The 26686-nt window shown below is 40.5% G+C and overlaps 1 protein-coding gene across 10 annotated transcripts in view; it reads right to left on the bottom strand.

Moving 5' to 3' along the window:
* The window catches only part of LDB2 (LIM domain binding 2), a 301105-nt gene extending 275159 nt beyond the window's left edge, over positions 1-25946 (bottom strand). For 7 of the 10 annotated variants that reach the window (XM_038401042.2, XM_038401034.2, XM_043514107.1 and 4 more), the window contains exon 1: positions 25313-25942. In XM_038401042.2, the coding sequence (XP_038256970.1) occupies positions 25313-25444 (132 nt within the window). In that variant the 5' untranslated portion in view covers positions 25445-25942. Of the gene's footprint in view, positions 1-25312 lie in introns of all 10 variants that reach the window. The other 3 variants (XM_038401040.2, XM_038401037.2, XM_038401035.2) reach the window with 3 other exon arrangements.
* Positions 25947-26686: the final 740 nt, after the last annotated feature.

Raw genomic sequence — 26686 nt, 5'->3', positions numbered from 1 at the left:
TCTGCAATTTTAACTTTAAAAAGTGTTTTTCAGCATAACCAACAACCAGAACTAATGATCTTCTTCATTTCTTCTTCATACCACATCTGGAAAAAGCAGCTACTTGTAGGTCTCTTCTCTTTATGTGGCAACACGATAGTACAGAGTTGTTAGTCATGGCCTCTGGAGAGGACACAAAGGAAAAGGTTTAAAAGTGTCCAGGGACCTGCCAGAAAGCTCTGTTTCTGTGATTCTGCGGTCAGTGATTCAGCATTCTATCACCTGGATATGATAAGAAGTCCCTGTTAAGGGTCTCATGGAGTAGTTTCTTTTGGGGTAGTTTCAAAAATGGGTAATAAAATGGTGCATAACTAGAAATAGTCAAACAGGGCCACAATACTTTCTGATGACTCTCTTCAAAACTTCCTAGGGGACCTTATTGACCAGAGAATCATCTCATCTTGCCAGTGAGGCAGATTTAACATTAATTGCTAAAGAAGAATTAGCCATCAAAATTCTTGGTCTTGTGCTTTCTACTGTACAAGTTCCTCTTCCTCATATTCATCCTTCTCTTCCCCACTTGTCCCATAAAGGAACTCCAAAAGGTCCAAGAAATAAAGAGGAATTAAAAAATTCAAGATATATCATGTCCAGCTCAAACAGAAGTTCCTCTAAAGTTCAGAATCTGCCATTTCTAGGCATGGTAAATTGTTGCCTATGGAATTCTTGATAATACAGTTAAAAAGACAGTCAACTCCCATGAAATTCCAGAGGAACAAAACTAAGGACACTAGTCCAAAGCACAGGGGAAATACCTGCCCAGAAACAAGTTAAAACCAACAGCATCTCTTTTCATTCCTTCTTTGAGGACACTGATGCTGTCCCGAAGAAATGAATATGTCAAACCTAGACAATAATTAAACACTACATGACCAGGGAGTAGACACACATCAGTATATAGCAGTATGTTTTGTTTTAAAGTTTTTTGGCTTAGCACTTTTAAAATACTTAATACTAATAAGCCTAAAGGAAGAAGTGTTTTTCATGGAGGGATTTAGGGAAGAGAGAGTGAGGGCTTGCAACATCAGGTGGGTGGGCATTCCCAACGTAAGAGTATGTCTTTAAAAGGCCAGGCTAACTCAGCAGTAACTTAGGTGTTGCCCCAATCCCCTCCCATCTGCACACCAAAATCTCTCATCTGAGTTAAATAGTGCTTTCAACCCAAGCTACCTGTCTTAGAGCCTGGGTTCTGTTTTCACTCAGTCCAGTTACTCACTCACTTTTCAAAAAGAACTCAGGATAAACCACTTAAGTGTTGACAGTCCTCCAGTGCCTTCCCACAATTCCCCCATGTGCCCAGAAGAACAGACAACACTGAATTGGAAAGAATCTTAGGTATGTTCTACCCTGAAAAAAACACCCACAGCAGGGAATCTCAGAGCCTGGGTCAACTGACTCAGGCTCACAGGATTCATGTTATAGAGCTAAAAACAGCAGTGTAGATGGTCAGGCTCAGGATAAAATACAATGTGGTTTTACAAAAGGTAGATCGTGCCAAACCAAACTGTTTAGACAAAGGAAATGCAGTAGATCTAACCTACCTAGATTTCAGTAAGGCAGTTGATATAGTTCCACATGGGAAATTATTAGTTAAATGGGAGGAGATGGGGATTAATATGAAAACTGAAAGGTGGATAAGGAACTGGTTAAAAGGGAGACTGCGACAGGTCATACTGAAAGGTGAACTGTCAGGCTGGAGCTTGGTTACTAGTGGATTCCTCAGGGATTGGTTTTGGGACCAATCTTATTTAACATTTTTATTACTGACCTTGGTAAAACTAAACTGGTAGTGTGCTAATAAAATTTGCAAATGACACAAAGTCAGGAGGTATTGCCAATATGGAGGAGGCCTGGAATACTGTATCATACAAGAAGATCTGGATGACTTTTATAACTGCAGTAATAGAAACAGGATGAAATTTAACAGTGCAAAGTGCAACATCATGCACTTAGGGACTAATAACAAGAATTTTTGCGATAAACTGGGGACTTATCATTTGAAAGTGACAGAGGAAGAGAAAGACCTTTGGGTGTAGCACAGGACGACTATGAGCCACCAATGTGCTACAGCCACGTGATCTAAGCATACATCAGACAAGGTATTTAGAGATAGGGAAGTGTTAGTACCATTATACAAGGCACTGGTGAGACCTCATCTGCAATATTGTGTGCAATTCTGGTCTTTCATGTTTCAGAAAAATGAATTCAATTTGGAACAGGTGCAGAGAGGGGCTACTAGGATGATTAGAGGAATGGAAAACCTACCTTTATGAAAGGAGACTCAGAGAGTCAAACAACAGCTGAAGGGAGATATAATTGCTCTCTATAAATATATCAGAGGGATAAATACCAGGGAGGAAGAGGAGTTATTTAAGTTAAGCATCAAGAACAAATGGATATAAACTGTCCATCAACAAATGTAGGGTTGAAATTAGATGAAGGTTTCTAACTATCAGAGGAATGAAGCCTTCCAAGGGGAGTAGTGGGGGCAAAAAAACCTAACTGGGTTTAAGACTGAGCTTGATAAGTTTATGGAGGGGAGGGTATGATGAGACTGCCTACAATAGTGGAAATCTATCAACTTCATGAAAAAACTCGTACAGATACAGACAGACATCATCTTCCTTTCTAAATGCAAACAGATGGACATCATACCAAAAGGACTGAAGGTAAAAAATCCATTACAATCTACATACCACACAGACTATGCTGACAGCTTGTGCCACACACTCTCAAAGAAACTGCAGAACCACCTGATCAACATCCTCTACAGCAAACAGGGAAAGATTAAGAATGAGCGCTCAAAACTGGATACTCTCATAAAAAAACAACCTTCCACACAAACTTCCTCATGGCTGGACTTTACAAAAACTAGACAAGTCATTTACAACACACACTTTGCTTCTCTACAAAAGAAAAAGGACACTAAACTATCTAAATTACTACATGCCACAAGGGGCCACAACAGTGGTTCCCTTAACCCACCCAGCAATATTGTTAATCTATCCAACTATACTCTCAGCCCAGCAGAAGAATCTGTCCTATCTCGGGGCCTCTCTTTCTGCTCCTCCGCCCCCACGAACATGATACAGTTCTGTGGTGACCTAGAATCCTATTTTTGACGTCTCCGTCTCAAGGAATATTTCCAACACACATCTGAACAACATACTAACCCACAGAGATCTTCCTACCAACACTACAAAAAGAAGGATTCTGGATGGACTCCTCCTGAAAATTGAAACAACAGACTGGACTTCTACATAGAGTACTTCCGCCGACATGCACGGGCTGAAATTGTGGAAAAGCAACATCACTTGCCCCATAACCTCAGCCGTGCAGAACACAATGCGATCCACAGTCTCAGAAACAACTCTGACATCATAATCAAAAAGGCTGACAAAGAAGGTGCTGTCGTCATCATGAATAGGTCGGAATATGAACAAGAGGCTGCTAGGCAGCTCTCCAACACCAATTTCTACAAGCCATTACCCTCTGATCCCACTGAGGGTTACCAAAAGAAACCACACCATCTGCTCAAGAAACTCCCTGAAAAAGCACAAGAACAAATCCGCACAGACTACCCCTAGAAACCCGACCAGGGGTATTCTATCTGCTACCCAAGATCCATAAACCTGGAAATCCTGGACGCCCCATCATCTCAGGCATTGGCACCCTGACAGCAGGATTGTCTGGCTATGTAGACTCCCTCCTCAGGCCCTACACAACCAGCTCTCCCACCTATCTTTCGAGACACCCTGACTTCCTGAGGAAACTACAATTCATTGGTGATCTTCCTAAAAACACCATCCTAGCCACTATGGATGTAGAAGCCCTCTACACCAACATTCCACACAAAGATGGACTATAAGCCGTCAGGAATAGTATCCCCGATATTGTCACGGCTAACCTGGTGGCTGAACTTTGTGACTTTGTCCTCACCCATAACTATTTCACATTTGGGGACAATGTATATCTTCAAATCAGTGACACTGCTATGGGAACCCTCATGGCCCCACAGCATGCCAACATTTTTATGGCTGACTTAGAACAACGCTTCCTCAGCTCTCGTCCCCTAATGCCCCTACTCTACTTATGCTACATTGACGACTTCTTCATCATCTGGACCCATGGAAAAGAAGCCCTTGAGGAATTCCACCAGGACTCCAACAATTTCCATCCCACCATCAACCTCAGCCTGGACCAGTCCACATAAGAGATCTGTTTCCTGGACACTACGGTGCTAATAAGTGATGGTCACATAGACTCCACCCTATACCGGAAACCTACTGACCGCTATGCCTACCTACATGCCTCCTGCTTCCATACAGGGCACACCACACGATCCGTTGTCTACAGCCAAGATCTACAATACAACCGCATTTGCTCCAACCCCTCAGACAGAGACAAACACCTACAAGATCTTTATCAAGCATTCTTACAACTACAGTACCCACCTGCTGAAGTGAAAAAACAGATTGACAGAGCCAGAAGAGTACCCAGAAGTCACCTACTACAGGACAGGCCCAACAAAGAAAATAACAGAACGCCACTAGCCATCACCTTCAGCCCCCAACTAAAACCTCTCCAACGCATCATCAAGGATCTACAACCTATCCTGAAGGATGACCCATCACTCTCACAGATCTTGGGAGACAGGACAGTCCTTGCTTACAGACAGCCCCCCAACCTGAAGAAAATACTCACCAGCAACCACACACCACATAAGAAAAACATTAACCCAGGAACCTATCCTTGCAACAAAGCCAGTTGCCAACTGTGCCCACATGTCTATTCAGGGGACACCATCATAGGGCCTAATCACATCAGCCACACTATCAGAGGCTCGTTCACCTGCGCATCTACCAGTGTGACATATGCCATCATGTGCCAGCAATGCCCCTCTGCCATGTACATTGGCCAAACTGGACAGTCTCTATGTAAAAGAATCAATGGACACAAATCAGACATCAAGAATTATAACATTCAAAAACCAGTTGGAGAACACTTCAATCTCTCTAGTCACTCGATTACAGACCTGAGAGTGGCAATTCTTCAACAAAAAAACTTCAAAAACAGACTCCAGCGAGAGACTGCTGAATTGGAATTAATTTGCCAACTGGATACAGTTAATTTAGGCTTGAATAAAGACTGGGAGTGGATGTGTCATTACACAAAGTAAAACTATTTCCCCTTGTTATTTCCCCTCCTACTGTCCTTGTCAACTGCTGGAAATGGCCAATCTTGATTGTCACTACAAAAGGTCCCCCCCTGCTCTCCTGCTGGTAATAGCTCATCTTTCCTGATCACTCTTGTTACAATCTGTATGGTAACACCCATTGTTTCATGTTCTCTGTGTATATAAAAGCTCCCCACTATATTTTCCACTGTATGCATCCGATGAAGTGAGCTGTAGCTCACAAAAGCTTATGCTCTAATAAATGTGTTAGTCTCTAAGGTGCCACAAATACTCCTTCTCTTTTTTACGGATACAGACTAACACGGCAGCTACTCTGAAACCTGTCATTTAGCTGACCAGCGACTGCTAGTATCAAATATTCCCCATAGCCGGTGATGGGACACTAGATACAGAGGGCTCTGCATTCTGAATTCTACAGAGCATTCTTTCCTTGTGTCTAGCTGTTGAGTCTTGCTGAAATGCTCAGGGTCCAACTTACTACCATATTTAGGGTCAGAAAGGAATTTTCCCCCAGGTCAGACTGGCAGAGTCCCTGTTTTGTTTTGTTTTTTCCTTCTTCTGCAGTGTGGTTTAAATTAGTGTAAATGGTGGATTCTCTGTAATTTGAAGTCTTTGAATCATGATGTGAGGACTTCAGTAACTCAGCGAGATGTTAGGGGTCTATTACAGGAGTGGGTAGGTGAGGTTCTGTGGCCTTCAATATGCAGTTGGTCAGACTAGATGATCATGATGGTCCCGTCTGGCCTTACAGTCTATGGGTGAGGCTGTTCACACCCAGGCCAGGCTAACCCAGGGGCTCAGGCCTGAGTGCCTATCACTCAAGCTAACTCTGCAGCAAAGCCACACCCTAAGGTATAAGTCGAAGAGACAAGTTTGGGAGATGGGGGAGGCTACCCAGGGAATGATGAAGCAGGAGGCACTGACAGAAGCACAGACATGCATTTGAAGGCAATCTATAAGGTGATGTTTGCAAAGCCATCTGTCACATACTTCTTCACAGTTGCTCTCTCAAGGGGCTACCTCCTGCAAGACATGAATGTTTCCAGAGACAAGACTTTGAGATCCATCATTAACCCAAGTCCATTCCATCTGCATTGAGGTCTATGGCCTCCAGTGCTATCACTCCATAAGGCACTTACATCTCTATTCCTAGGAAATGGATGACAAACTGAAACACATTTGGTAGGGATGCTGTGACTGATCTTTTAGTGCAAAGATTCAGTGCAGCGATCTCTAGCAATCTACTTTTATGGAGGTGGGGGTAGGTTTAATGTTTTTCCTATATAAATAATAGAGGACCAGATGCTCAGTTAGTATAATTTGGTGGAGCTCCACTAAAGTCTATGGAGCCATGCCAATTTACACCAGCAGAAAATTTGACCTATAATGTCTCTTTAGGGATAGGTCTACTGTTTTCAGTCATTAGTCTGTGCCATGGAACTGAATTTTAGTGCTATTAGGATGCGAGATTAGGAATGAAGTATGGAGGGGAGGGTTAACTTGGTTTTGTTTATATATCTACAGATTGTTAGTGCTGGGACTTCATGTGTCTTTATATATTTTTGCATCCACATCTCAAGGGAAATATGCATGGACATTTGAGCCACTGTGGTCCAGGTGTACATTTATTGATATTTGAATATAACAGTTTTCCATTGGCTTGTTATTCTAATATAGGAAACTAGATAAATCCTAGGCAATTTTTTAGTGCAGTTCACCAGGATAACTAAGGTTTATTAAGTAAATCATCTTAATTAGATGATAACATTGTCCAAACACCATTCTAAAGAGTTTGTTTTCTGTCCCAGAAATCTTTCTTTCACCGTACTTTTGGTCAAACATTGTATGTACAAAAAGGTATTTAAGCCATCATTCTGGCCAAGGAAGATCAGAATTGTAATTTGATGACAAGTGACTCCTGAAAACATTTCCTTCCTTTAAGCCAAAAGCCAATTCTCATTTTCACTAATCCCTGGCAAGTCTATTCTTCTCTATATTTTCCTGAATCTAAGATACTGTCTATACTTTGAGCTGGGAGTGCAATTTCTAGCTTGAGGGGACATAGCATGCTAAAAATACAGGGTAGCCCTAGTGGCGCAAGCAGCAGGAGGTGCTAGCTACCCAGAGAACATGCCTGGAGTCTCAGATGAGTATGTACTTGGGGTGGCTAGCCCCTCCTGCCTCTTGGGCCATGATGGCTACACTCTAGTTTTAGTGTGCTAGCTCGATCAGCCCCAGCTTAGCTGTCTCCTTGAGCTGAGAACTAGACTCCCAGCTCCAAGTGTCAACCTATCCTAAAAACCCAAGAAAAAGGAACTTTGGAACAAATCTGCTGTTGAAAAGAACTTTAAAAATATACATCAAATGGGCCAAAGAGCTTCAGATTTACATCCCTTTTCCCTTCACTTCACCCAAACTGCCAACGGTCAAAGGACTTCCAATTAATAATTTCCAGATGTGATGTTAAGCTAAGTCCACATTAAAATCAGCAAGCCGTTTCAAATAGGGTGCCAACTTTCTAATCACACAAAACTGAACACCCTTGCCCTACCCCCCTGCCCGCCTCTTCTCTGAGGCCCTGCCACCCACTCACTCCATTTCCTCACCCTCACTCATTTTCACTGGGCTGAGGTAGGGAGTTGGAGTATGGAAGGGGGGGGCTCTGGGGTGGGGCCAGAAATGAGAGGCTCAGGGTGCAGGAGAGGGCTCCGAGTGGGGACAGGGGCTTGGGGTAGAGGAGAGGGCACGAGGTGCAGGCTCCAGCAGCCAGTGTTTACCTCAGGTGGCTCCCGGTAGGTGGTGCAGTGGGGCTAAAGCTGGCTCCCTGCCTGCCCTAGTTCTGTGCAGCTCCCAGAAGAGAGTCAGCATATCCAGTTCCCTACATGGAGGCACAGCCAGGCAGCTCCACGTACTGTCCCCGTCTGCAGGTGCTGCCCCTGCAGCTCGGGGCGGGGGCAGTGCACGGGGCTTCCCTGATTGCCCCTGTATCTACGGGCTACAGGGACATGCCCACTGCTTCCAGGAGCTGTGCGGAGCCAGGGCTGTCAGGGAGCCTGCCTTAGCCCTGCTGCACTACCAACCAGACTTTTAGCAGTGCCGACCGGAGCCTCCAGGGTGCCTTTTCATTCTGGTTGAAAACTGGACGCCTGGCAACCCTATTTCCAAAAATCAGGACACATTCTGCAAGGGTCTTTTTGTGGGCTGGAAGGGACTTACCTCAGCTGAAGAAATCTATAGAACTGCTACATGGTAATCGATTCCCCTCTACACCGGTCATTATTTACAATCTTTCTCTAATACATTTGTAATTCACTGGGTTAATGTGTGAGATCCTGCCCCCCTCTAGTGACTGGTCCCAGTGAGGATAAGAGTTTGTTACTCACTGACTGCTCACAGTTATTTATTCCTTCAGCTTGTCCTTTTAATGCTGCAAATCCCAGTTGCAAAACACACTGATGATTAAGATGTCTGCACTTATGCAGTCGTGGTTTATTATACATGCTCAGGGAGAGGTCAGCGGTAGGCTCCTACAGCTGTGAATTGATATAGGGTCTTCTTTCTCCCAGATTAAAGGGTCTCCACAAGCTCTTGATTAATACAACATTTAGCTACACTCTGCACCATCCTTTTCCAGAAAGAATCAATTCTGTGTTCAAGCAGAACATTTCAGGATGTAGCAAATTTAGGCTGGAAATTAAAAGGTTTCTATCCATCAGAGGAATGAAGTGCTGGGACAGTCTTATAATAGGAGTAGTGGGGGCAAAGAACCTAATCAGTTTTAAGGTGGAGTTTGATCAATTTACTAATGGGATTATATGATAGGGTGTCCTGAGATAGCAGGGGACTGGACTTGGTCACCGAGGAGGGCTCTTCCAGTCCCATGTTCCCAAGTGAAGTTGCCTGCAAAAAACAAAGTTTAACCCCCAAACATATTAATCATGTCTTTTCGGGGTGTTCTAACTGTGGAGCAGAGTTATATAGTTGAATTAACTGATATAAACAACACAGACTGCACTGCAGTAAAGATCTTTCCTTTAACTAAGAAAAGTCCAGTAACAGTGTATCCTTTTGCAAAAGTTTGCCCACACATTATGGATTGCTGAAGGTGACTGGAAAGTTTCCTTTCGCTAGAGTGAAAAGTAGGGTTATTCTGAAGTGGAGTATTGTGCAAAGAACAAAATGGAGAGGATTCTCAGATACCACTGATTCGTTAAGAATGGATACTGAAAATTCTTCTTACGGGTATAGTGTGTGGACAGCAGATAAATACAACAGTGAGCTACAAGACGCCATAAGGGAAAGTGAGAGTTTACCATTTTGGGAATTATCTGGTGATGTCTCATGAGCGGAGAGGTAATGGAGATTGATGTCCAAAAGTCAGAGTCCTCCATTGTCCATGACTTTCTTAAAATTATATGACTGTCTCCCACACAATTGCTAGCCCAAATTAGGTTACTAAACAGTAGTTTGTATTGTGGAAGATCTGTGCAGGATTTTTTAATGGAATCATACTCAGAGCACAGCAGGCAAGACGGAATACTCATTTTCAATAGTAAAATGAAGTCCATAAATAAAGTCCCCGTATTTTAGTCCCTACAGGTTTGTTAATGAAAGAATTGGTGTTGATGAAGACTATTTTTCAAAGATCAGGGATGAATTTTATGCCAAAAAGGATCAATTGCTTGGAAATTTCAAACAGAGTTGTAAGAAAATTCACAAATTTGAAATATGAGAGTACCATTAGGATTAGATTTTTGGACATTTATTTTGTAGCCTGAGAAGCTTCCAAAGGTATTGAATGCATCAAGGTGGTTTGTGTGTAAAGGGTACAATAAAAAGTCATCAGTGTTCATTATAATCTTGTAGAGGAATTTATTTCATTCTTATTTTCCTAATAAAGGTGTACAATTATTGAACTAAAGTAATCCATGTTTTAAGATAGATAAATAAATGGAGTGAGATCTTGATTCGTCATTGATTCAGTGTGGTTGGAATTTCACCCATGGCATTTGCTAGTTGCACAAATGCACCACAAAACCCAGTGAAGCCATTTTCTCTCTATGTGTGTGTTGTAGTTTATTATAGATAACAAGTAAAACACTTTCAGTAACACAACTATGAGATAGCTGCTGAGCCAGCAGTTAGGCCCTGCTACAAGTAATACCAGTCTGTAATAGTAACCATCAGCTTGATTATTTTTCTCCCACTTTTAGATGGAGTACATAGCCTCCTAAATAAGAGCAAGCTGGGGTTGTTTTTTAAGATGATGTTTAGCTTGCACAAATCCATGACGTGCACACCGACATTGTATGGAGGCTGTAAGCTTGCCAATTCACCCGCCACAAACCACACATGCTGCCAGTCTCAGCCTTAGGTGTTGCAAGTTCCACAGATGGAGCCAAATCTGGTCCCATTGATCGTCAATGGCAAAACTTTCAGTGGAACCAGGATTGTGCTCCACAGAGGTGCTACAACATCAGGCTCTCACTGAAATTCAGGCCACTAGCAGGGGTGCTTGAACAATTTGTATAGTGAGGCTGCTGACAGCCATTGAACCAACTGTAAACCCTGTATAGAATGGAAACCACTTCAAGCCAGGGGGTGCAGCAGCATGCCAGCAGCCTAGTTCCAACACATATTGCCACTAGGTTGTGTGTTAAAAAGCAAGTTAAAAATGATAGAAAATCCGCCTGAATTACCAGACCCTATTGTCTATCTCTTTTCATGTGTATCTCTGTGGCTTCAGTTTCTCAGTTAAAAAAAAAATGGAGAATACTGAACTGAGCTTTTTCAATTTATATTTTCTGTTGCTTCTCATAATCTTGCTCTGGGTTTGCAAGTTAATAGAAGCTAGTTTATTAAGGAAAGTGTGCTCACCAGGTGGGTTTATCCAAGTTCTCACGGACCTAGTATTTTCATACACTTCCTGATAATTACCTGAATATATAGGTGTATGTGTGATTGTGTGCAGGTGCATGCATGTTTGTAGACACACACTTAATTGTATTTGTAATAGGTCACTCTTGATGTTTCAGTAAGTTTAGTCAAGGCATTTTTTTCCCTCCAAACATAAAATTGTTTTTAAAGTTATCTACCCCTACCCACCTCAGACATGGGAGTGGTAGTAGTTATCAGATCTCCCTCCACCATCCTTTTTTGTTTAAAAAGACACGTTCTTAGTTGCTGCTCTAGGCAGAGGTGGGGAAACTCTGGGTTGTTAATAATCATAGCCACTGAATCTTTCCAGCTCTAGAAGGGCATCTATGTAGAAAACATCTCTTCATCCCTGCCACACAGATATTCAAGAATGTGTGTTAATATTCATATTCTAATTTATTATTAGGATAGAGCCACAGCTCCTTAGCTAAAAGAAAAGGAGTACTTGTGGCACCTTAGAGAATAACAAATTTATTTGAGCATAAGCTTTCGTGAGCTACAGCTCACTTCCTTAGCTGTAATGGACCCAGCCAATCAGCACTACAGTGAACTGCTCCAGTTCTTTACTGAAATTCATTCCATTCTATTTGTATTGCAGGAGGATGTAGCATAATAAAATGGAGCAGAGATCATCTGAGTAGTTTTTAAACATCTATGCTCCCTACCTTCTCGACCAACGTATAACCCTCTGTCACTTCTGCCCAGAGGAAATGGTTCTTTGCACTTATAGCAGCTTCTGTAAACATTTAGTGTAGAATGTGGCAACAGCTAAGATACAGCTACTGTACCTGCACTCAGAAAAATATCATAATATTGCTACTATTTTAGCATGTGTAGCACACCAGAGGTGATATATGCTTTGCTTAAGGTAGCCCAATTTATGTTCAAAATGAACATTTAAAATAGCCCCTTTGCTCAAGACTAAATATTTAGACTTATTCTATTCATTTGCCTCTAAATACAGATGTCTATTAAAAAGCAAACCAAATACACATCTGCTTGGTACTGAGAATTGTGTTTGATAAGCCAATAGAGTTTGGGAATTTTTAAATGTTCTTACTAGGCACACAGTGGTTAATTAGATCAGTTGAATGCAGAGGTTAAAAGCAATGTATCTCCTCTGTCCCCTAGGAGGATCTCCAGCATTCATCTCTACCTCAGTACTTATGCATGTTGCAAGAGTTTACTGCATTTCCACCCAACATCCCCAGTGAGATAAACACATAGACCACAACACCAGATACGTCAAAAAGAAAATCCTTTTCATATGGAGCTGAAGGCAGCGCTGCTGGAACAATTGTATGGTGCATGTGCTGATGAGCCATTGAACAAACTGTAAACTCTATATCTGATGGAACCACTTCAAGCCAGGGGGTGCAGGAGCACCCTCCAGAACCCCTTAGTTCCAGCACCTAGGGTTGAAGGTATGTTAAACTTCCTGCTACTATAAGAACAGAGACTTGGAAGGAATCCCTTTAACTGTATGAGACTACTTTAGAATCACAGAAAATCATGGTGATTTAACAGACATCAGATCTAAATAGTTGGACAAATGCTGTCCTTTGCTATATTTGTGCAACCCTAGCATGCCACTAGCCTGGCCTGGGTGTAATGGAGAGCAAAAATATGGCTAGTAGGTATGAGAACTGGTGGTTAATGCATCAAATCATTCTAATGTTCTTGGAAGATTACAATTATTCGAAGCCTTAACAATCTATAATTTGTGGTATTTTCTAATCAATGTCAAATTTATGATGGATGAACATGTAAAATATAAATTTAATCCTTTTGATTTGTGAGATTAAAACCAAAGTGAAATACTTAGAATCTGATTTAAACCAGCATATAAAATCCTACCGTCTAGTTCTATATTGTCTATGATCCTATTATTATTCAATTATTTGTATTAATTCTTTCTGCCTCAGAACCCCAGACATGGATCAGGGCCCCATCGTGCTAGGCACTGTATAGGGCAAAGAGTCAGTCGCTGCCACAAACAGTTTATGACCTAAGAGTGTGTCTACACAATAAATGCCGAGCACGGACTGATTTGTGCACAGGCTTGAATCCAGCTAGTGCAGGGAACAATAGTGAAGACATCACAGCATGGGCCTCAGTGAGGGTTAGCAAGCAGAGTATGTACCCAGGGTCTGTGCCAGGTGCCAGGCTTGTACTATCATGGAGGATAGCCCCATCAATAGCTATTAGCCAAGATGAACAGGTATGGTGTCCCTAACCTCTGTTTGCCAGAAGCTGGGAATAGATGTCAGGGGAGGGATCATTCGATGATGACCTGTTCTGTTCATTCCCTCTGGGGCACCTGACATTGGCTATTGTCTGAAGACAGGACACTGGGCTAGATGGACCTTTGGTCTGACCCAGTATGGCCGTTCTTATGTTCTTATTAGTTCTGAAGCCCACACTCCACTGTCTTCACTGCTGTTGTTACCTGTGCTAGCTGAATTCAATATAGTTTGGGTAGGATACTTTGAAAACATACCTAAGTATAAGATAAGAGACAACAGATGGATACAGGGACAGATAGACAGACAAAAAAACCATGAGACAATATTTCTTAGCATGGTATGCTGCAGTCTCAGCCACTTGTTTGAAAATTTAATAAGTAGGTGATGGAGGATGGCATCTTGTACTGTAAGATCCTGATTCATTACGGACGTACTGTTCTGTCCGAGTATCTCAGCATGGTACATCACTGATCACCTGCCCAATTTAAGTTCAAGAAAGAATTTTTCAGAAAAAAAAATTACAATGAGAAATTCACATTAAGAATAATAGGTAATGAATTATCTACAACCAAAGAGCGTGAACAATTTTCTACCCCAATTTTGGTGTAAAGAGGTTTTGTGTCTATTACCTATTTCTATTGCTTAGCGCATTTTAGTCACTTTCATTTAACTCTGCTAGTTTTCCACAGCCAACAAATATTCTCTTCATTTTTATGGAGAGTTTTTTGGATTAGCCTAAATCTTAGTTACAAGCTTAGTTGGTCCTGCACTGCAGCTACACAAAGTTTCAGTATTCAATCTGAGTGATGAGGTGATACTAGGAGTATGAATGTAAGATCAAAGGGTCAAATTTAGTGAAATGGCATGTACGCTCTGACACTTATAAACTACATTACAATACTTCGACAAATTCATTTTAGGGACCTTTAGCACAGTTAAAACCAAATCATCGTTTAATTTAACATAATACACTAAACCAGTAAAGGTATTTAAACCAATAGACAATTGTATCCCACGGTATTTGTCAATATCCAAAATAAGCTCTAAGTTTTAGCTGTTATTTTCAAAAAGATATGCATGTTACTTAGGTTTCAGAGTATGTTACTTAATAAGCCACAAGGTGTCATGGTGGCTCAACTGGTAGGACTCTTGTCAGTCTAGACACGCAGGTTGTGGCTTCAGGTTACATACCAATGCTAACACAGCTCAGTACTAGGATATCTGTGCTGTGCTGCATATTTAGACGTGCACATTCTGCAGTCCTTTGGATGAAAGTCAGTCAGGCAAAGTCCAGCCTGGTTGTTTCAGGCTGGCTGTTTTTGTCGGTGTTAAATATCTTAACTGTCTCACAAGCAATATGCTTAGTATGCTGGCTTCTTGACCAATCATTTTACTTTACATTATTAACCCTGTCAGTGTGCTAAGAGGTACTGAAAAGAGCTGAGCTAGTCATAGCAAAAAATAGACTTGATTAATTGAACCTCTTTCTGCTCACAGCAATTCTGTGAACAGATAACTTCCTGGAATATATTAATTATTCACATTTTAGAAAAAGAAAAGGAGTACTTGTGGCACCTTAGAGACTAACAAATTTATTAGAGCATAAGCTTCGTGGCTCACGAAAGCTTATGCTCTAATAAATTTGTTAGTCTCTAAGGTGCCACAAGTACTCCTTTTCTTTTTGCGAATACAGACTAACACGGCTGCTACTCTGAAACCTGTCACATTTTAGACTAATTTTTGCTAAGTTTTTTTTTCTTTTTAACTCTCTGGATTTATCACCAGTTTGCTGTAAGTACACAATATTCTATATTCAAAATTCAACTTGTGATTGGTCATACAAGTCACATGTACTGTTTCTGTTCCCTGGCTGGATGACCATAACCCTTATAATTATGATGAAGGCTTAAAAAGCCACTGAAGCTTTGAAATGATTCAGTCTAATTTTTTCTTGTTACAGCCATATGAAGTCATTGAATGTCAAGCAGTGTCCCCTCCCATATAAAATACACAGGTACATGGCATTCACTAATTTCTAATTTTCCACCATCACCAGTCATTGACACTAAATAGCTTCATATGTATGCACAGACCTAGTTACGGAGGTGGCAGGAAGATCCTTGCCTGACTTGTTTAATTGCTCTGGGCCAGGGCAAGGGTTTTTTGGAAATTATCCCCTTAATGGGTCAAGTAGCATCCTATTTCATATCAAATAGGCAACTTCCGGGCTGAATACTTGAGAAGGATATATTAAAATTCACTTTCTCCAAGTATTCATGAGGGTGAAACTCAACTGTTCAACGTTAACAGAAAGCAAACTTATAAAGGGCATGGATTCATTTTTAAATTCAAGTGAATACTCATAGACATTTTTACTGCAGTATTTGTTACAGTCTAATACTGAGCTGTTATCTACTGTATTGGTTTTGCCTACAACTCATGCCAACACATTCTTCATAATGAGCCTACCCTTTATAATAATAATCATGGATGTGCATAAGGCATGGCAATCAAAGGGTTATTACCATAGCTTGTTGGCACACTGTTCATGATTACATGCAGGATTCCATTCAGTGCATAATGCCAAGTATCCCACAAAGCATTACTACATGATAATTATTGCTATGTAAAACAGATAGATGCACTATATAATAATTGCAGTGCATCATATCTGAACTCCTAATTGCTAAAAATGATACTTGAAATCACGTCAACAACATTATTAGCTAATTACCTTAAGAGTTAACTGATATTCTTGTGATGAAGACTAGGGACAATGACAGGGCTATTTATTACCTTCATTCAGGGTATATCTTTACTACCCGCCGGATAGGTGGGCAGCGATCGATCCAGCGGGACAGTGTAGACTGAGTGTAGAATGCTACAATTCTGATGAGGTAGCATTTCACACTGACTTTGCTCAGGTGTAAAATAGCATATATGTTGCAAGGCAATGGAAAAATCAAGCTCACATATCTGTTCTATCCAGTCTCAGATAATCTGAAAGGTTCCATATCACAACAAAGAAATTGGATGTGGAAATTTGGTGTTGTTTCCTAGCTTCTTAAGAAATAAAGTAAGAAGTGAAGTAAGCTGAATTTTGGAGGAGGATAAAAGGTTGCCCACTTTTGCTTTGTGTTTTTAAAGAGTTTTTTCCTTATATATATATATGAGTGCATGGGTGCGCGCAGGCACCTATGCACATATTGAATTTTGTATACCATAGGTAAGTAACATTTCAAATGTTCATTTGCAATCAGAATATATGGAACTCTTGTTAAGAAGCTCTTTTGCTGAGAAAAAGATGCAATATGCTAATGTGTGAACCATAACACCCATTACAACTATCCCATAATGTACAATGAATATGGTAAACATACATACAGTAAAATCACAACTGTAACTCTGTCTTAAGCCAGAGTTTTCGCAGAGAATTTTTTTACTATAGAAAATAACTGTATTAGAAATGTAGTTAGAAAAACCAGTGTTTGAAAGCTAAAAATGTCTGAAGACTGAAGTTTTAACCAAACAGGAATCCATCATCTATGTGATGAAGCATTGCAACTGCTTCTTGCATTTTTCAAAAAACAACAAATAAGTGAGACCTACAAATAGAATTTCTTAGTCTTGGGTCTATCCTAAGCAAAGAATTCCAAATATACCCAGTTGCATACACATGATATTCACACATATTCCCTTTCTCCCCTAGGTACAATGGGTAAGGTCATAATTTACTGGTCAGTGTAGTTCCTTTTGTAGCAGGAAGGATGCTGTAGTCTGCAGCTAGTATTTCTGTAACTGATGGAATCAGGACAGATACTGTATCTCATATGTGTGTTGGATCTCAAAACTGTAACACAAGATTACATTTTTTTTCCTTAAAAAAAAAAGTACAGACAGATTCAAATTATTTCCTCTTCAGCTACCTAGATTTGGCAAGTTGACTTTATGGTTTACAGCGTAAGGATAGAAAGCAGCAGGTATTTGGGAATTGTGTGTGGTAGGAAAGACAAAATTGTTCTAATTACTCAACCATGGGGCAGGGAGAGTGGGAGGGGATGTGAAAGGGCAGCTATTTGGTCTGTAGAACAGGGTGACAGTTTTCCTGCTGGCCCACCCTGCTGGCAGGTTTAGAAACCTACATAAAGATGTGAACACATTGTGGCAGGTGTAGCCCATTAAAATCCACCCTCGATATAAAGAGATATGGGAGCTGACTGGAGAGAGTGGGGGAAATACAGTTTATAACAGAAATATCTACAGGCCAAGCTTAGGAAGAAAGACTAGTCTGACGTTTATTGTTTTATTGTGGTTATCCAATTACCAATAAAGCTCTATTTTGCTATGGAGCAGATGGGAACACTATGTGCTCACTGTCTAAGTGTGGGTGAATGGGAAGGTGTGGCTGGGTTCCTGTATAGCAAGTGGTTTGTACATTAGTGTGCAGAGTGTAGGGTGGTAAAGAAGGAACACGTGCCTCATATTTAGGGTATCAGTTGGTGGCTCCTTCACGGGGCAATGAGCATGGGCGTGTACTTGGCGTGGTTCACCCCCATCCTGGACACCTGCCCCTTTTGCGGTGTGAGGGAAACCTTGGTGTACATTTACTTGGAGTGCGTCAGGCTGCAGCCCCCATTCCGGCTCCTCTTAAATATCTTGTTAAGATTTTGGTTGCACTTTTCCCCTCACCTTTTTATTTATGCACTCCCTATCCATGGCCCCACAAAGTCACGGGACCTCCTGGTCAACTTCCTCCTGGCCCTGATTAAAATGGCCATCTATAAAACCAGAGTGAGGAGGTTGGCCGATGGAGTTCTCCTGTGACTGTAGGGCCTATTTCCGATCCTCCGTCCATTCGCGTATCCGGGCAGAATTCCTCTGGGCAGCATCCACTGACTCCCTTGACGCCTTCGAGGAGCAGTGGGCACTGTCCGGGGTTCTCTGCTCAGTGTCCCCATCTGGTTCCCTTCGTTTGACCCTTTGATGAGTCAAGTAGCATCCTATCTCATATCAAATAGGCAACTTCTGGGCTGAATACTTGAGAAAGATATATTAAAATTCACTTTTTCCAAGTATTCATGAGATTGAAACTCAACTGTTCAATGTTAACAGAAAGCAAACTCATAAAGGGCATGGATTAATATTTAAATTCAAGTGAATACTCAGACATTTTTACTGCAGTATTTGTTATACTCTAATACTGAGCTGTTATCTACTGTATTGGTTATCTACTGCACTCCTGTCCCTGTTATTTCATTAGTTGTCCCCCAGAATTACTTGGTTTCCAGGTCCTGTGGATTCCCCTCTTAGGCTGAGGGGGGGATCCTTTAACAGTGGGCAGGCGTCCACCTGCCCACTTCCTGGATACCAATAGGACTAAGGAGCAACTAGAAGAATTGCCCTGGTGTGATGAGCCATGGGACTGGGCAGTGTAAAGAAGTTTCGTTCCGGTGGAGCTTCAAAGCTCAGTTTCTGCATCCCTACTCCTGCAGGAGTTTTAGCCTTGGCAGCACTTCCAGCTCCTCTGAAGCTTATGGGCTCCACCAGCACCTCACTCTAGCATCTTTCTTTGGTCCTGATGAGTTTATAAACTTTACCAGCCACCAAGTCCTGACGCCTTGAAAGTTTTTGTATAGCCTATACATTTTTCAGCCAAGGCAACTTTCACTTGTCCCTCAGAATTAAGCTCCACAGTTAAGTCTCCATAGCTTACTGTTATCTGACTAAGCTGTAGCTCACGAAAGCTTATGCTCTAATAAATTTGTTAGTCTCTAAGGTGCCACAAGTACTCCTTTTCTTTTTGCGAATACAGACTAACACGGCTGCTACTCTGAAACCTGTTATCTGACTGTGGGCTATCTGACCCTGGGTAATCCTACCTGATACTCAGTCCTTTCTTATATATTAATATATAAGACTGTTTGGCAAAGGATAAGTCTACACTGGAGCTGGAGGGGTACACACATGCGCTCTATCTTTGTGCTCTGTGCAAACATACCTAGCATAGGTGTTGAGCTGGGAAAATCAGCACAGTTGGAATGCTTGGTGCATGACACACATGCAACTTTTGGCAAAAGAACACAAAAATTATACTCTACAAAGTAAAGTGTCTAGTAAATATGTTTTAATTTCTTCAGAAGGCCACCCTTAGATATTTTTAGTGATACACACAGTGGAAGCTAATGCACCGAATGCATCTAAACAAAATAGGGTATTTTTTTAGGTCTGATCTAGCAGTCCCACTGCAGGCAAAACTCCCACTGAAATAAATAAGAGCACAGGATTGGGTCCATCACATATGATCTCAGTTCTCCTCCTCACAATAAAAAGAGCTTTTGCTTTTCAGATAAGATCTGCATTATAAATTGTGTCTACATCCAATCTGAAGAAGACTGAGTTTTGAACTATTTATGTTGCTTTTTTTTTTTGCTCAAAACATGCTTTATGTTCTTTATAAACAATGAGCTGTTAAGGATCTTTGCAATATAAGGAGGAGGTTTACAGAAGAGTGTTCCCCGTAAAATTCACATTGATTTTTCCCCCCCAAAAAACCAAATAAGACACTCTGTGCTTGCCAAGTATATAGTTTATGTTCTATATTATAGCTCAAGAAAAACAAACAAGCAGTAAGCCCTCACTGATTGTAAGCTAAGAATCAACGTGGAAAGGAAGTGAACTGATTTTTTTCTAGCCTCATAAATATTGTTAGTTTGTAGCAATTTTAATTGAAAACAGCCCCAACAGAATTGTTTTTAAAAAAGAAATCAGTAAAAAAAATACAAAGACCCCATGTCAGTCTAAAGGGGCTTGTGCGGTCTTTTTTTAAAAGTGACCTTTACTTTCAGACAAACATGCTTTAAGAATGGTCTTTTAAAGTACCTTGCTGGGTATTAGGATATTTGAGGGTAACATTTGCAAATTCTTAACAACAAGAGTCAGCGTCTCAAAGCATTTTGGGCTTCTCCCCACCACAAAACACAACCTCCTCTGAAACAAACTCAAGACTTATTATACACATAGTACCAGAGATCTGTTTGTGATATCAAGTTGCTATGTGAACAAATGTGATGTCACAACACAGAATTTTATGACTAATATATTAAAAAATGTATCAGAAAGGAGAAAAAAAAGATGATTTCATAAAACAGCAATCTGAAGAAATAAGCCAGAGGGGGAAAACAGAGAGAGAGACTCTTCCATTTAAGTATGGAGTGTAGAGGGGTTGTTTTGTTTTGCTTTAAATGCTTGGTTTAATATCTGCGTAAATAAATTTCCAGTATGTTTAAGCAGCTGTCTTTAAATCACTATTTATTGTCTTTTATTGATATTCTTCATTGTGAAATCTTCACTTCTGTGAAATTTACTGTACAGATTAATAAAAAGTAATATGGTTTGATTGCTTTGTTTTGGTTTTAAAGAAAGAATCATATTACTCTAAACTACTTCTCCAGTCACCTCTACAACACTGTTTTCTGAGACAGGTATGAAGTTAAATGTTGCATATCAGACATAATAGTTAATGAAAAATATCACCACTTGTGATAGAGACAAACATATAGACTGCAGGACAATTTGAATAGCCTATAATACAAACAACTTCCAGAAATACAAGGAACCTAGAAACAAGTGAAAAAGTTGCCATATTTCATTGCATATTGACGATAAAGAAATTGATCAAACTCTAAACTGTCAGCAGCTATAAGTGATTTATCTGCAGCATGTTGTAGTATCAGAGGATATTTCAAACGTGTTATCTCTTTATTTTAAAATATTTTTAATTATAAAAAATTCTAATAAAATAGGAATTACAGCATCAAAGAAGGAGAGAGGTGGTTTCTTTTATGTTGGAAGTTCCATGGAGAAGGAGATATGAAATCTATTTATCAATTTACCAATACTTTACACTACACATGAAAGATTTCTTACATGGCTACAATAGATTTATTCTCTAAGTATGTTAAACTAATACAGATATCCAAAACATTCAGACAAATGGAGTATGGCTGTACAGGAAAGAAGTCCCATGGTCACACACACAGCAAGAAAATAGCTGCATTTTTATAAACCAAGAACTTCAGTTAACTGGGATAAAAATTAAATGGAGCTTACCCTTATTTCTGTCAGCCAACTTAAACATTTTAAAGAAAAAACGTATGTTTACTTATTAAAATCAGGTATGCTAGAAGGACATTTGACTCCCCATGTTGAACTAAGAATTGGTGTATTAATTTACATTTTTACAGGAAAAGAACCACAGTTTCAAACTTCTGTGTGATTTGACTTTTTTCTCACAATCTTTAAAGAAGCTGAAGTATGGCTGAAGGCTGGTTAACAACCTGGGCTCTAGCACAGTTAAAAATCACATAAGAAAGAATGAGTTTGGTAGTGAGAGCCTTTAGCCATTGGACAATTCTCTCTACATCACAAAACCATCATGTGATTGGGCTTGACTTTGCTTAGGGTAGACCCAGGATTTAAAAGCCAATTGTAGGAGCACTGCAAGCACTGTGGGTGGGACAGGCCTTGAAGTGCAGAAGAGTGTGCTATGCCTAGCACGGTTTAGAGTTATCAGTTCTTCACCCATTTATTCCTAAAGAAAACATACTTAAGAAAAACAGTAACCTGGAAGCTGTGCCTAAATTGCATTTTGCTGAGCTTCATTTGCTTAGCACTTTGAGCTACAGCTACACATGCTTCATTAGAGGTTATTCTTTATCCCCACCCCATGCCAAACCAATCAGGCTTGATGCAAAAGGCTTTATAAGGCCTGCCCTAAGGCTTCAGAACAGCTGTATCCCACATCTGCATCCCTAAGGAGATAGTAGGCCCTGCCTCCCAGGGGGAAGGAGAGGGGGATGCAGCAATGGCGGACCTATGTAGTGGCGGCTCCACTGATCCCACCCCACTCTTTCTTGGCCCATCTGAACATACTCACAAGTCCAGCTGAGCAGTAATGTACAGGGAGACACTGCGAAGCTGGACTTTGCAGCATGTGGGGTGAGGGGAGGCATTCAAGAGACTGTCCCACGACCCTCTATCTTGGACCTTCCTTAGCTGAAGAGGAAGGCTGTTTTTGGACTCTAGAGGATTTACTAAGGATTTATTGTTGTGCATCATGAGACAACCAAGATAAATGTTTGTCAAAGGCTGTAAGTGTGAGGTTGTGGGGTTTTGTTTTGTTAGGCGTTGTGGTTCCACCCTTCAGGCGTCCTTGCTCTCAATTGGCCTTGTCCAAAGTAGATCCAAAAGGGGTCCCAGAAACCCCCCACCCCTCCCATTCCTCCCTTTTGGTGACTCCATAATTGATTTCCCCTTAAGCTGCTTTACTTGTACTACCTATCCTGTGGGGTTGAGTGTATGCAAGCAGCCTCCATCAGAGGCCATCACCTACATTATTCCAAGGATTGCCTGAGGAAAAATGCTTATTTAGTGAGCCCATATCCCTCAAAGCCCAAGCACATTCCTTCCATAACCTACAAGGCTCCACTGATCAGGATGTAAGATATCCGAGGCTGGGCGTAATAAAACTCTAGAACTCCACAGCTACAAATCACAGATGGGCTTATAAGTGTGTAAAATGAGCGTGAAACTTCCACTCTCCACCTGCGATTAGACAACAATGCGTCATCACAATCTTTCCACATCTAGCCACTGTAAACATCAAAATGTCCAAGGAACTAAATTTTGCATTAAGGAACCTGCTCTAACACAAGTATGGGTGATGGTGCTGAAGGTAGTTAGAGAATCATATCTGTCACAACAAGGAGCAATGCCACGGTCCAGGCATCAGGAACTCAGAAAGAAAAGAAAAGAAGAATTTTAACATCGAACAATCACAAGGCAAAAGTATTTTTACACCTAGAAAAGAAAAATTCATAAGGGTGCACTTTTCATTATCTGAACTCTGTCTGTTATAGCCCACTGAAATCAGTGAGGGTAACAGCAAAGAGGGGTAAATTATCCTTTCCTCCTCAGAGTAGCCCAACCAAACATATATGGAGCAAAATTTTAATGAAATGTACTAGACCCGACGTTCAGCTCACATCAGCAAGGCAACAGGGAAAAGTCTTTCTAAAAGTCCTCCAAAAAGTTTTGGCAGTGGAAAATTTGTAACTTAGGTCTAATCAGAAAAAAGAAAGGAGTACTTGTGGCACCTTAGAGACTAACAAATTTATTTGAGCATAAGCTTTGGTGAGCTACAGCTCACTTCATCGGATGCTGTAGCTGTAGCTCACGAAAGCTTATGCTCAAATAAATTTGTTAGTCTCTAAGGTGCCACAAGTACTCCTTTTCTTTTTGCGAATACAGACTAACACGGCTGCTACTCTGAAACCTGTCAGAAAAAAGGGCATATTTAAAATACTGAAAATACTATTGATGCAAAAAGGTTGAATTGCCAGTCACATGTACAGCTTTTCAAAATAACTTCTACAAAATAATCCTAAAGTGATCATTTGATAGCATGTTCTCTTTCCTGCTCATTTGTAAGATACTACAATTGTTACATTTATTTGTATAGGAATGTAAGTCACAGAGTTGCAAAAAACAAACAAATAAGCAATAACAAAACACAACACCTTCCACACCCAAGTATCAATCACTGCCAGCAGCTAACGACCTGAGGCAAAACTGAGAATGCTTAATGTGACTATGGAAGCAATGAGCATCTTTAAATTTTCAGCTACTATCAACTGTATTTAACATATAGAGACCACTATGTTTACAAAATAGCAGCGTTAAAAAAATCAGTCACTCTCTAGCAGTTAACCAATCAGAAAGCAGGTCACATCTTGTTAGTTGTATCATATACATTAAACGTCATGAATTCTCTATGGGTTAGCTGACAATTCAGGCAAGTGTATTTAATTTTATGATAACCTCATGTTCCTTTAAAGAATTATAGTACAACAAATAGATTCATCTTAAATTCCACCAAAATCCTTCAATCAGGCTCTTGACACAAATTCACAGGGCACTTGCACTCTACAGAAGGTTATTCATTCTACAAGATTTATACTTCTTAAAGTGTGTTCAGTGCATCCACAGTAAACTACTTGGGAAAAACTGCAGCAGGAAGCATGTGTGCTGCACAGACACATGGGCAGAAATGCAGCCTGATCCAGTCCACACACTTTTCACTTCAATAGACCAAAAGTGTTGCTTCATTAAATTTTTAAATCAAAAAGTAGTAAAAGTATTTTTACCACTTCTTTTCATTTAGCATATTCTTTAAGGGAGCTGATCTCCATGTACAATTCAATATGTACAAAGCAATAACAGACTACACAAAGCATTACAACAGTACGTTTCTAGGTATTCTGACAAGTACATGATAAAGTCATGAACTGATCGTTTGTCTTGCTAATGGCAACTATTTTCTAAACATGCACATATTTCAGTATCTGTGTGTTACGCACATGTGTTCTTTAAGGGCTGCTCTGGAATAAGTTTTTTAAAACTCTGCTTCTAGTTGCTGCTATCTTTCATATTTAATGTTAAGACTTTGAAAACCAAATACAGGTCATGGTTCACTTCTCTACAAAGGGGAAGCATTAGTTTAGTGCAACTGATCGAGGAATACCTTGCAACATTATAGCTGTAAATGCCAACAGGACAGATCCTGAGCACACACACTTAAGGAAAAGGAATTTTCCTCAGATTGGCATCAAATCTGAAGTGCTGTACTGTAATTTCAAGATTTCAGCCTATCCTGGTATCTACTCAAAGAGTTGCTCTGCGTGAAAATATAATGAGGATTACGCAATTAAACTACTAAATTAATTAGAGTGTTCATTCCTGTGTATATTATGCTGCCTAATGGGACGCTTCAGCCGGAATTCAGCCTGAAACCTATCACAGTCCATGCACAGTAAAACAAGGCTGAGGGACTTACCTCTGCACGAGACTGCAGCCTCTTGTTCATTTCATAGATTCGGTACTCTGGTTGCACCATGTATGGTGAGTGTCTCCTATAAAATGGGCCAAAAGGAGAAGAATAGAAAGGGTCATGTGGTGTGCTGGACATCTTGCCTGCTTGCAGAGAATCAAGCTACACAGAGTATCATCAACATCCATACAGAGCACATGGGCTGTGTGTTCTTCACAGTACAAAGTAGCAGCAGGCAGGCACAGAGAGAGAGAGAGAGACACACACACATAGACAGACGCACAGAGAGAGAGAGAGAGAGAGAGAGAGAACACACTGGCTGGAAACTGCTGTTGGAGCCCTTCTATAGCAGGAGACGGGGGGGGGGGGGAGAGAGCACAAGCTCCAGAGAGAGAGACTGGATAGCTTCAGGCACCACTGCTTGTTTTTAAAGAAGCAGTTTGTGAAGGGGTCATTTCCTGTCCACACTGTAGACTACTTCAAAAATATAATTTTCTTCTCAGTCTGACAGAGGTCTAAGGTTTGGTTTTAATTTTTCCCAGCCAGGACCCCTTAGGAACCTGGTAGCAAAGGCTTGTTAGCATATAGGTGGTTTAACTGCTGCCTGAGCCAATCCCCTAAGAAGACCACACTTGTATAATATCCGAAATGTGATGACTACAAAATACATAAACAAAGGCCACAACAACATCATGAATTTGGAGCCCGGTGAGTCACTTCTAGGAGACTGTAGAGATCTGGCAGTTCCAAGTGTTTGTGTTTATCTCCAGTGGTTTCAACAGCCTATTACTCTTCTGCACGTTTTTTGTTTTTACATTTCAAATCAACAGTTAAAGGATTGTAAGGGGGGTTGGCTCACTGTTTCACCAGAGACTAAAAAGCACTGTGGAAAGAGAATTTGCACAGAGAAATCATCTCAGTAATACACTTCACGCAACATGGAACACTCAAATGCTAACAACATAAACCTCCCAGAACGATATAAAAAGAAAAGAATTGGGGGGGTTGTTTAAAGGTTGGTGGGGGCTATATAAAATAACTGCTGAAAAATCTGTTCAGCAATAAATTATTATAGATAATCTAATGGATCATTTAAAAATAATAGATCCAGTTATTTTCCAAGACTGTTTAAGTACATAAATCTTTGACCAATTGCAGTATATTATAAATGGAAGAAATCCAAAACTGCCTATGGGCATGGGTGGGAATCACATCTTAAAAGTGATGGGTGAAATCTATCAGACTATTGAATTCATATGAAAGTTCTGGAACCTGTAGTGTGGATTAAAAAGTGTTTAATATAAAAACTGAAATTAATCTACTACATGGGAGATTAAAAGTTTTTGGGAGGGAAGTTTTTAATACCCCTGTAAAAAGCCT

This window comes from Dermochelys coriacea, chromosome 4, assembly GCF_009764565.3.
Source record: "Dermochelys coriacea isolate rDerCor1 chromosome 4, rDerCor1.pri.v4, whole genome shotgun sequence".
Classification (NCBI taxonomy): domain Eukaryota; kingdom Metazoa; phylum Chordata; order Testudines; family Dermochelyidae; genus Dermochelys; species Dermochelys coriacea.
The sequence above is the reverse complement of the archived record's forward strand: the minus strand, read 5'-3'. Positions and strand labels throughout refer to the sequence as shown.